The sequence below is a fragment of the Otolemur garnettii genome, unplaced genomic scaffold (genome assembly GCF_000181295.1).
Source record: "Otolemur garnettii isolate 467f Iridium unplaced genomic scaffold, OtoGar3 scaffold00074, whole genome shotgun sequence".
Classification (NCBI taxonomy): domain Eukaryota; kingdom Metazoa; phylum Chordata; class Mammalia; order Primates; family Galagidae; genus Otolemur; species Otolemur garnettii.
Genome location: NW_003852469.1, coordinates 9,790,783 through 9,802,575, shown reverse-complemented (window position 1 = coordinate 9,802,575; position 11,793 = coordinate 9,790,783). Strand labels below are relative to the sequence as shown.

The following is an 11,793-nucleotide window of genomic DNA, read 5'->3' as shown; positions in this document are numbered from 1 at the left end:
GGAGACAGAGAATGCAAGCGAGAGAAGAAAAAAAAGAGGAAGACCAACCCTTGTAAATAAATTTTACCATTTAAAAAGGAATATCAATCATTTCTCACTAGAAAGGAATGGTGAGACTCACATGGCCGGGTTGTATAAACCACTTTATTCCCTTTGCATCAGCCTTTCTCTGCTTTGCTCCTATAGTCACTCGGAATCCCACAAAAACATTAGACATTTGAGGGCAAGCAAGCTCTAGATCAGCAGCAAATACATGATTGTTATTCAGGAAACTATGTAATGAATGAATCAATCAGCGAGTGAATGAATATAATTATCTGAGTGAGGAGCTTTGACCATATTTGTGCCATGAAAGGGGAAATCAAGTGGGTTGTGTACCACGAACACCCGTGCTCTATTGTATAGTTTGCTGCTCTATTGTATAGTTTCTAAGCCTACTTAATTGGTACCAGTTGGAATCTCTTTTTATTCATCACCAAGAAAACCACAAACAAGCCTTTTATCATTTGGCTCATCATTTACTCTGGATTTCCAGCTTCTCATGTTTGGAATAGAGAAGAAATGATGATACTTTCCTTACAGGATTCTGAGACTATTAAGTGAACTTCTGCACGTAAAAGGAGTTCAGACAATGAGATCTCTAAACGGGAGTGTCATTAAAGCAAATACCACCACAGAGCATTCATACGTGGTTAAAATACATTGTAATTTCTATAATCGGTCACTCAAAGAAATCCAAGTGCAAACGTAATTCTTGATCTGTCTTTATTTTTCTTGCTCAGGGCATCATGGACATCGAAGCATATTTTGAAAGAATTGGCTATAAGAACTCTAAGAAGACCCTGGACTTGGAAACATTAACCGACGTTCTTCAGCACCAGATCCGAGCTGTTCCCTTTGAGAACTTTAACATGCATTGTGGGGAATCCCTGGAGTTTGACTTACAGGCCGTTTTTGATCAAATTGTAAAAAGGAAGCGGGGTGGGTTGTGTCTCCAGACCAATCAACTCCTGTACTGGGCTCTGACCACAATGGGTTTTGAGACCACAATGTTGGGATCGTATATTTACATCACTAAGACTAAACAATACAGCAGCGACATGGTTCACCTCACACTACAGGTGACCCTGGGTAGCAAGAAATACCTCGTGGATGCTGGGTTTGGATCCTCCTACCAGATGTGGGAGCCCCTGGAGTTAGTTTCTGGGAAGGATCAGCCTCAGACGCCTTGCATCTTCCGCTTGACAGAAGAGGATGGAATTTGGTACCTGGACCAGATCAGGAGGGAGCAGTATGTTCCAGATAAAGAATATCTTAACTCTTATCTCCTAGAAAAGAATAAATATCGAAAAATCTACTCCTTTACTCTCGAACCTCGAACACTGGAAGATTTTACAAAAGTGCAGAAACCTCCAACCCCCCTGCTTCTGACCACAACCCTGTGTTCTTTGCAGACCCGTGAAGGGCTCTACTGTCTAGTGGGCCGCACCTTGTCCACCAAGAAGTTCAAGTATAAGGACAATGTAGATATGGTAGAGTTTAAGACTCTGACTGAGGAAGAATTTGAAGACGTGCTGAAAAATTTGTTTAATATTTCTCTGGAGAAAAAGCTTGTGCCCAAACATGGTGATGAATGCTTTACTGTTTAATGTTTGTATTCTCCAGCTCACCAGTTATCAGAGGATGAGCTATCCCATTTCAGATAACTTTGACGAAAATCCTAGACACGAAACTGTTTCACCCATGAAAATGTCTCGCATATAATTAAATAGCTTGCTAATGAAACATAACAACACGCATTTTTCAATTAATGATAAAGTCATTTTAATGACAGCCTGTGATCATTTGGGGAATCAGTGATTGATGCTATAAGACTTTTAATACTGGTTTTTTATTAAATCAACAGAAAATTCTTACTGGTCGATGAGGAAATGGAATATTGTGGAAACAATAATTATAAAGTCTATTAAAACATTTTTGGCTAATATATGAATCAAAGTTTATTTTTTCTTTTGGAGACTTAGGGTACTGGGGGCCTAAGCATTTGTTTCTTAGTGGCATCTTCTTTCCATTCTCTCCTAGTTATATTCTTTTACTCCTTTCCAAGCTTTGTAACCAGAGAAAGAACATGGGCTTCTTTGTGTAGATCTGATTTGAAGTCATGTGGTCACTTGGTGAATTACTTTTTAAATCAGTGGCTTTGATTCCTAAGAGGTAAAATGGGGATAATACTTAGATTATTCAGTGCCAGCCCTAGTGTAAACTCTCAACACATATTTGTTTGCTGGATGAATGAATCATGCCAGTAATGTTTGATGATCATTTCACGAACCATCTTCTGCCTCCTTTCTTTTTTTTTTTTTTTTTTTTTTGCGGTTTTTGGCCAGGGCTGGATTTGAACCCACCACCTCTGGCATATGGGGCCAGTGCCCTATTCCTTGAGCCACAGGTGCCGCCCCTGCCTCCTTTCTTTATGTCCCTCCAGCTTGAAATCCTGGCCCCCCCGGCCAGGATCTGCCTGCTCGATGCCCCAGACATAAGACTGTGTATTGGGCTTCCGAATAGGAATCTTTAGTTACCTAGAACTCAGGTTTTCTGTTTGTAGATTTCAATCTATAATTGGAACTTGTAAACCAGTTCTAACATCAGTCTCTCTCTTGAACTTGAGTTTGCTGTAATAAGGTTAAGAAAAAAGCAGAGAGTGGAATGAAGAAACATGAGTTAAGAGAATAAGTTACATTGGAGCATGGGCACTTTATATAGCTATGTAACCATTGGGATATACTGTTATGGGGGAATATCTCAGAAAGAGGTGGATATGAGACCTGGCTTGAGTGGCAAGGAAGGAAGGGTGATACATTTCATTATCTGACAGCTTGCCGTCTTCCTCACTGTCTTGGCCTTGTGTAGCTCTGTCATTACCTTCCAGCAATGTCAGATCATTTCTGGTCCTATCAAGCATAAAAGACTTTCTCACATTCTGACCAAGACCACGTCAACGGAGGAGACATTGACAAGAAATGCCAACCAGGTCAACACGTGGCCCAAGTAGAATGATGCAGTTCTATAAAAATGAGTCAAGGAAGTCACATTGCACAGTGATTATCCTAAAATCCAACATAATTGTCTTTTTTCTTGAATATATTTACCACAAGGATAAAAACTTAAAATATGTTCAAAGGGACTCAGAGGTATAAAATTTAGCTGCTAGTCTGAAGGCTTTTGCCCTTACTAAGTAATGTTAACTTTTCTCAAATGAAATCTAAATGAACAAAGGAGAATCTTGACAATTTATCTGGCCAGAGATTTGAAGGTGCCTCTTAATTGTTTCTGGTTTTGGAGGCCTTTTAGAGATTAAAATGTGCCAAGTCCTATCAAAACCCCCAAACAAATAAGGTAGCAAGGCTAGGGTATTGGATGTGTATTTCAGTTCCTTCTTTCCTCATGATAAAGTTGAGTATGGACATTTATTTCTTGCCGTCCTTCACTAAATCAAGAAGTAGATTGTATTGGCATTCAGGCTGTACCCTGTATCCTCTGAATCTTGGAGACAGCTGCTGGAAGTGGCTGAGTGATGGCCAGAGGTAGAACTACAGGCTTTATTGTTGGAAGGGCCCGGGCACATGGTTATCTTGTGGCTCCTGGGGTCGACTTCTCCCCGCTCCACACCCATATGGAGCTGGCTGTAATGGCTGTAGTGTAAGGTTCTTCTGGGCAAGTAGCCTAAGGCTGGCTACACACACACACACACACACACACACGCACACGCACACACACCCATTGTGTAAAGAGGGAAAGGTGGTTGCCCCAAAGGAGTAGCTGGAAAGACTCAAACCTAGGAGTCCCTTGCTTTCTCAATTCCTGGCAGTAAGAAGCAGAAAACTCTTCTGTCCACCTGGAGCAGACTTCGGTTGCATTTCCTACTTCTTTCTTTGGGTCATGACCAAGAGAGAGAAGCAGAACTGAAATCAAAGTAGGGTCACTGAGGAATTGGGAAGCCATCCTGGAAGGGTGCCCAGGGAAACAGGGCAGGGTGCCTGGCCACACAGGTGCTGGCAGGCAGGCGTCAGCAGCACGCTCTGCCTCAGAGGGTCCAGCAGCAGCGTCCCCCACAGAGTGACCAGGTCAGGCCTGGGATCATTGTTCCCTCCTGACATCACTCTCCTTCTTCAACACAGAGACCAGCAAGCAGGCAGTGGCTTCGCATTCAGCTCTGTCTGCCCCACTCAACTCCAAGGTCCTTTAGGAAAAAGAAATCCAGGTGCTTCTCAACAGTAGCCCAGTGACTTAGTAACAATTTGGGCAATAGACACATCAATACAACTCAAATTCTGCACGTGTCAGTTCCTCCTCACAGTTTAGTACCGCAGCCAACTCTCAGCTTTAAAACCAGTTGTACTGGTCAGAGGTGAATTTCAATCACTGCTCAGAAAGGCCATTATCCAACACGTTCAAATAGGAAAAGGATATTGTGCAGCCTGGGCGCCCAGAGAAATAACTTGTCACTGTCAATGTCACCAGACTAAGGCTCAAGTTTCATTTGCAAGCGAACTCAACCCTCCTCATTTTCTTTGCCACGGGACTCAGAATATAGTAACAAATATCTCCTGTTCTAAAAATTCAACTTCATCTTTTTTTTTTTTTTTCTCAGCAGGCAGGCTTTCTGACGTGAACAGATGTGCGTACTTGGCTAGCACTATTTTTTGTTACTGACTCTGGTTTGTGATCTCCATCAATCTGCCAGTCTGCACCTGACACTGTCTCAGTTCTCCAGCCCAGGAGCCACGCAGGCACAGGGGGAATCGCTCATCCATGTCAACAATCCGAACTCTGGGCTGTTTACATTGTTGTAACCATTACCTACCCGCAGGGAAACCACTCACTCTCTTTCCATCAGAAAACAACATAGTCCTTTAAAATTCAACTCATTCAGAACCAAGAACAAAACAAACCAGTTAGCACGTAGATGGCTCAAACATTCTGACTTCCGATCCTCTTTCTCCTTAACAGCTCGCTCCTTCTGAGACACAGGTATTCTGGTCTCCCCTTAATCTTCAGTGAGTAATCTCAGACAGCTTTTTTTCTTTTCCCCTGTGGAGATCCTGCCTGCAGTCTCACTGGTCTCTGAGCAGGCCGCCCATCCCCGCCGTCTGCCCCACGCATGCCCACTCCTCTCCTCTGTCTTGGGTTGGAAGTGCCAGAAAATGAATGATCTGGGTCTCTAAAAATGGGCTTTTAGTTACACACATTGTCACTAATTCTCCTCCACTACCTGCAAAATCTGTCTCATTGCTTGTATTTCATAGAGGCCTGACACTCATAGAGACTCAATACTGCCCAGAGTTAAACATTCAGTAGAGATCACAGTTAGATCAGCAAGTGCTATGGGCTGAATTGTGTCCCTCATAATTTATGTATTAAAGTGTAACCCTCTGTACCTCAAATTGCACCCATATTTGGGGATAAGACCTTTAAAGAGTTCTTTTTTCATTAAAGTTTAATATACAAATAACCATTGTATACCATTAACAATTAGAGAATTAAAGTTAACATGACAATACAAAATATAAAATACATATAAATAATTCTTCAGAAATATATAGTATTTCTACATAGAAAATTTCATTGAAAATATAAAAAGATCTTGACCAGTTTGATGAGAGTATTTCAAAATGCACATGAAAACAGCACACTGTACCCCATGATTTCATTAATGTACACAGTTATGCTATAATTTAAAAAAAAAGAAAATATTAAAAAATCCATGTCTGTATATATTGCAAAATTGTTATTGATGTTTTTATAATGTGACGGTTAGTGTAGGCCTTAATCCAAGCTGAAGTGGTGTCCTTGTAAAAGGAGGAAATTTGGGGACAGAAAAAGAGACACCAGGGGTACACAGGCACTCACAGAGGAAAGACCATGTGAGGACACAGTAAGAAATTTTCCATCTCCCAGCTCAGGAGAGAGGCTTCGGAACAAGGAACCCTAGGGGCACCTTGATCTTGGACTTTCAGCCTCCGGAACTGTGAGAAAATACGTTTCTGTTATTTAAGCCCCGAGTGTGTGGAATTGTGTTACAGCAGCCTCAGCAAAGCAAACTAATACAGTTACAAACTGGATTTAGCTGCTGGTAACCGAGATCTAATAACAACGGCTTAAACTAGGGGTTGACAAACAATGACCCATGGGCCAAATCTATTCACTGCCTGTTTTTGTAAATAAAGTTTTATTGGAACACAGCCATGCCCATTTGATTACCTGTTGTCTACGGCCACTGTCTTTCTGCAGTAGCAGAGCTGAGCAGTTGCAACAGGGACCAGATGGCCCACAAAGCCTAAAACATCTTCTATATTGCTTTGTTTACTATACTTACCAGAATTTACTGTATTTACTATACATCCCTCTACAAAAAACCGTTTGATGACCTGTGTCTTAAACAGGGGTTTAGAGGTTTATTGTCTCATAGAAAAGAGGTCTGGAGGCTGGCAATCCAGGCTTGCTATGGCAACTCCTCCCCAGGGTTGGGGACCTGTGCTCCTCCTCTGATCTTTTTGCTCCACCATCTTCAGGGAGCCATTTGTAGCTTGTGTCCTCAAGGCATAAAATGCCTGCTGGGCCTCTAGCCATCATATCTGTGTTCTAGAAAGGAGACAGGAACAAACAAGGTGCAGAATCTAATCAAGGAGATTTCCCAGAGATCCCAGCTTTTTAGGCTAGCAAAGAAGAAATGAGGGCCCCGTTTCAGATAGTGGCAGAGGGATTGTAAGAAACGGGAATATGAGAGAGAGAGAGAATGGAGGTAAAGACACAGTGGATGTGGGAGATGAGGGCAAAGACCCCCACAAAGACCCCAGAATTTGTAATGAGTCTCCAGCCTGCATTGAGGCCCATGAGCTGGGCACAGTGAGATGGGGCACAAGGTGTGTGAGGGACACCTTGCCCAGAAAGAGCCTGAGCCTAGTTTTGAATGGAGAGGAAAAAGACAGGTGGAATAAAGTCATAGGTAATATAAAAACATGGGGAATTTGCTGGGTGCAGTGGCTCACACCTATAATCCTAGCATTCTGGGAGGCCAAGGCAGGTGGATCACTTGAGCTCAGGAGTTCCAGACCAGCCTGAGCAAAAGCAAGACTCTTATCTCCACTAAAAAAATATAACAACTGAGGCAAGAGGATCTCTTCAGCCCAAGAGTTTGAGGTTGTTGTGAGCTATGATGCCACAGCACTCTACCCAGGGTGACAGAGTTTAGGACTCTGTCTCAGAAAATAAAATAAAATGGGTAATTCAGACTCTAACCAGCTCCAAAATCACTGTGTCTGGCTCAAGGTCAAGGCCAGCCTGTCCTAGCATATTGTTTTGCAACCAGTTGTAAAGCAATCGCTTGCCTTAATCCAGCTTTTTAACGGAAGAGCCTAATGGTGAATTGTCTCATTGTCCTGCTCCCCTTCCCCCAATATGTTCTCTTTGTTGTGTTCACGGAATGGTAGAAAATGTGATGGGGTGAGGAGGCTCACAAAGCAGTTTCCCAAAACGAAGGCCTCAAAACAAAGGTTCTTCTCTGGTACCTTCCCTGTCCTCCTGCCTATAGTCCCATTCTCCCCTGAGGCTGGCCGGGGAAACTAAGAATCCCTCTTCCCCAACATGGGTCATAAAAGCCAGAACCCCTTCTCCCAGTAAATATCCACAAAACCTAAAATTATACTGTGTAAAAACTAGTCATGAAAAAATTATCTCATCTCCCTGGTCTGATTGTAGGTTATGAAGCCCATTCCAGGACGGGCTTTGCCCCACACTTAGAAGAAAGAACGCGGCTCAGGCGGCCAAGAAGAATCTAGACAGGCAGGCTGCTGTTCCCACTCAGTCTGTGAGTGCTGAATTACAACCTTTTTGTCCAGTCATATGTTTACATGGCTGTCCATTCCTTGCTGAACCTAAGCATAAAAATGGACAATTGCTCCTGTGTCTCTGGGTCTCATCCTTTATGTTCCCAGTATACACATTACATAAATGTGTGGCTCGGTGCCTATGGCTAAGCAGCTAAGGTGCCAGCTACATACACCTGAGCTCGTGGGTTCGAATCCAGCCTGGGCCAGCCAAACAACAATGACAGCTACAATCAACAAATAGCCAGGCGTTGTGGCGGGCGCCTGTGGTCCCAGCTACTTGGGAGGTGGAGGCAGGAGAATCGCTTGAGCCCAGGAGTTGGAGATTGCTGTGAGCTGTGATGCTACAGTACTCTACCCAGGGCAACAGATTGAGGCTCTGTCTCAATAAAATAAAACAAAATAATGTGTATGTCTTTTCTCCTATTAATTAATCTGCTTCATATCAATGATTTTTCAGCAAACTTTTAGGGGGCCCAAGGCTTTTGCTCCCAACAAGGGGAAGAAATTGTAGACAGGATTTTCTACCATCCCGTCATTTTCCAGATGAGGAAGGAGCCCTTCATGTCCATGATGCCCAAGTCACATGCTCAGTGCTGACCCACTGGGACTTTGTCACTCTTCCTGCCCTTTCCCCAGTCAGTCCCAACCTAGGAAGGGGATGCTGCCTCTAAGCAGGTTGAGATTTAAATGGACTCTGACTGGTACCCCCAGGCCACACCACCAAGCAGCATCTGCTGAACCACCTCCCATTGCTGCAGGAAGATGAGGCCCAGTGGAGAGAAAGAGCACCCAAACACCGTGTTTAGAAGAGGGAGGGCTTTATTCACCTGTTCGGCATAGGAGAATTCCAAATCTATTCCAGCCCCCATAGAACTACAAGATTTCACAGAAGTGGACATTTCCAAGTTCCAGGAAGTTAAATTTACCAATTCCCAAGAGCTGCGTCCCCATGGAGAGAACCCTGCAGGTATATCCTTGGGGTCTCCTAGAGAAGACCTGTTCTCCTGCACCTCGCCCTTCTCTGGTATCTCTCTCACTATGGCACGAAAAACAAAGAACACTCTCCTCCCCTCAGATTACTGACCTCAAGCAGGATGCAGGTTTTAATTCGCAAAAAATATTGGGGGGAGGAGGGTTCAAAGAAACATCTCATAAGGCACTTTGCGTTTACCTCTGTTAGAATTTTGGGATCTGTTCTCTTAAAGTTTCAGGTGGATGATGTGGCATTTAGCATGAGTGACTGCATTTTGGTTTGAGTGTGTTAGGGCCTCCCTAACATGTATACATGTTAAATAGATTTGTCCATCTTGTCTCGTATTAATCTGCCCCAGGTAGATGAAGTGAAATCTTTGATCTAACTGCTATGCTCTTGCCCGACCAATGAACTTAACTTTAACCAACAAGATGCAAACTTATGTAAATTATTTGGCCCCAGCCAGCCAAAGAGCCACCACCCAACTTCCCTTTGTAGCCATAAAAATGACTCTCCACCCTCACTCCCAGCCCCATGCCCTAGGAAACCACTTGGTAAATTTCTCCCCTCTGTGAGTTCCTTTGTTTGGCAATTAAGTTCAGTGTTTTGCTTGCTTTCTTAATCTTTGGAGTTTATCTTTTCTTTATAGAAAATAAAGAAATGCTATGTTGTATTCTTGTACACTGGAGTCTGGGGATTGAGATTCATTCAGCTCATTGCTCAACAACTCATTGGTTCATGAGGTGCCTGCGGCCAACAGCGACCACCTGAAATTCAGATGCCAAGATGTATGAAATATCTCATACAGTGGAAGGAATTGTTTGCATTTCTAAAGCAAACTCTTAGTTGGATTTTTCCCATCTCCACCGGCTCCCTAAACTCTGAGATTTCATCCTTCCCTGAGGGCACCTTTATTCTTTGCTCTGAGAAAAAAACCCAGTGTGGACCTTTTAGTTTCACAACTGTAAGGCAAAAGCTCTCCTTCAGGAAGGAGGTGTTTGTGCTACAGCAGTTCCCTGAGCAGAACGGCCTTGGGCTGACAATGTGAAAGGGAGAGGCCCTCAGAGAAGCCTATTCCAGGAGAGGAGCAAAGATCAAAAGCTGATGGATTATTTTCATAAAGAACTTGGACATCAACAGTAGCTTCAGGGCCAAGCAACCCTGTGAGGCCCCGCACCAGGGAGAAGTCATGCTCCCTGTGCTCAAAGCATTGGGCTGACAACCCAGAATGAGTAGCTATTTTATTTTATTTCAGATTAATATGAAGGTGCAGATGATTAGATTACATTGTTTGCATTCATTAGGTAGGGTCCACGTTGTAGTTGTTGGTGGGGGGGTGGCTAATGCAGCCACATACACACCTTTTCCCCTCCTCCTCCTCACCTTCTGAGACAAAGACACAAAGGATCTGGCTAGTTCTACCCCCTAGAAGTTGGCACCAAAAGACCCTAACACGACAGGCACTATGGAACATGCCCACCCCCACTCCCACCTCCCTGGCCCCCCATATTAAAGTGGTCTCTAACTGTTCCTCCCCAATCCCCCACAGACTCCATCTTTGCACTTTGCAGGTGGGTCACCTTCCCCTTTCAATAAACCTGGCCTGGACATCTCCTTTGTGGCCTGATCTCTGGGCCCCCTACACCTCTCAGTCGTACCCCTCACCCAGGAGGTGTGCCATATACCCTTCCATGGTGCCTGTTGGCTGAGAGCACAGCAATCCCCCTTCCTTCCATTCTTCCCACTTGCCCCTCCCCCCAATTAAGTTTAATTGTGTTTTTCTCTTGTGTAGCCTGAATTTGTTCATCTAGTGGCTTCACATTAGTACTGAGTACATTGGCTTCTTGTCCATTCTTGTGATACTTTACTAAGTAGAATGTTCTCCCACTCCATCCAGGGTAATACAAAAGATGTAAAGTCTCCTTTTTTTTAGGCTGAATAGTATTCCATGGTATACATAAACCACGGCTTACTAATCCATTGATGGGTGGATGGGCACTTGGGTTGATGCCACATCTTGGGGATTGTGAATTGTGTTGCTGTAAACTTTCTGGTGCAAATGTCCTTACGGTAAAATAATTTTTTCTTCTTCTGGGTAGATGCTTAGTAATGGCATTTCAGGGTCAAATGAAAGGTTTACTTTTAATTCTTTGAAGATTCCCCATACTTCTTTCCAAAGAGACTGTGTTAGTTTGCAGTCCCACCAGCAGTGTAAAAGTGTTCCCTTCTCTCGGCACCCTCTCTAGCATCTTCAGCTTTGGGGCTTTGTGTTGTGGGCCATTCTCCCTGGGGTTAGGTGATATCTCAGGGTAGTTTTGATTTGCATTTATCTGATAATTAGGGGCACACAGGAATAGCTATTTTAAATGGTAGTTTCCCATTATGATTTATAATTGGTTGTTTTAGTTTCCCAGGGCAGAACACCACAGACTGAATGGGTTAAAGAACAGAAATTTGTTTTCTCCCAGTTCCGGAGGCTGGAAGCCCGAGATCAAGGTGTTGGCAGCCTGACTTCTCCTGAGGCCTCTCCCTGGCTTGCAGAGGGCCACTTTTGCAGTCTTCACATCGTCACCTCTTGGTCTATTTGTATTTTAACCTTTTCTTATGAAAACACAAGTCTTACTGGCATGGTACCCACCAATTTTACCTTTTCTTACTCTAATTATCTCTTTGAAGGTCCTGAGCAGGTTGGGACTTTAACATATAGATTTGAGGGGGCATAAAATTCAGCCCATAACGTTCTGCATCTGGCCACCCAAATTCATTCCTTTCTCATACGCAAAATTCATTCACCCCATCCTAACACCCGCAGAGTCTTAACCCATTCCAGCTTCAACTATAAGTCCAAAAATCTCCTCTAAATATCATCAGACTAGAGGTATGACTCATCCTGGAGCAAAATTTCTCTCTAGCCATAAACCCTTTAAAAGC

At 43.5% G+C, this 11,793-nt stretch overlaps 1 protein-coding gene across 1 annotated transcript; it reads left to right on the top strand.

Annotated features, from left to right (window-relative positions):
- Positions 1-782: 782 nt before the first annotated feature.
- Positions 783-1,649, top strand: LOC100964262 (arylamine N-acetyltransferase 2). The gene has a single exon (XM_012807707.1). It carries the CDS (start codon positions 789-791, stop codon positions 1,647-1,649), a length of 861 nt encoding a protein of 286 aa, XP_012663161.1. The 5' UTR covers positions 783-788.
- The last annotated feature ends 10,144 nt before the right edge of the window (positions 1,650-11,793 follow it).

Coding starts and splice junctions, on each gene's coding strand:
- LOC100964262 (XM_012807707.1), top strand. CDS start 789: ATGGACATCGAAGCATATTTTGAAAGAATTGGCTATAAGAACTCTAAG.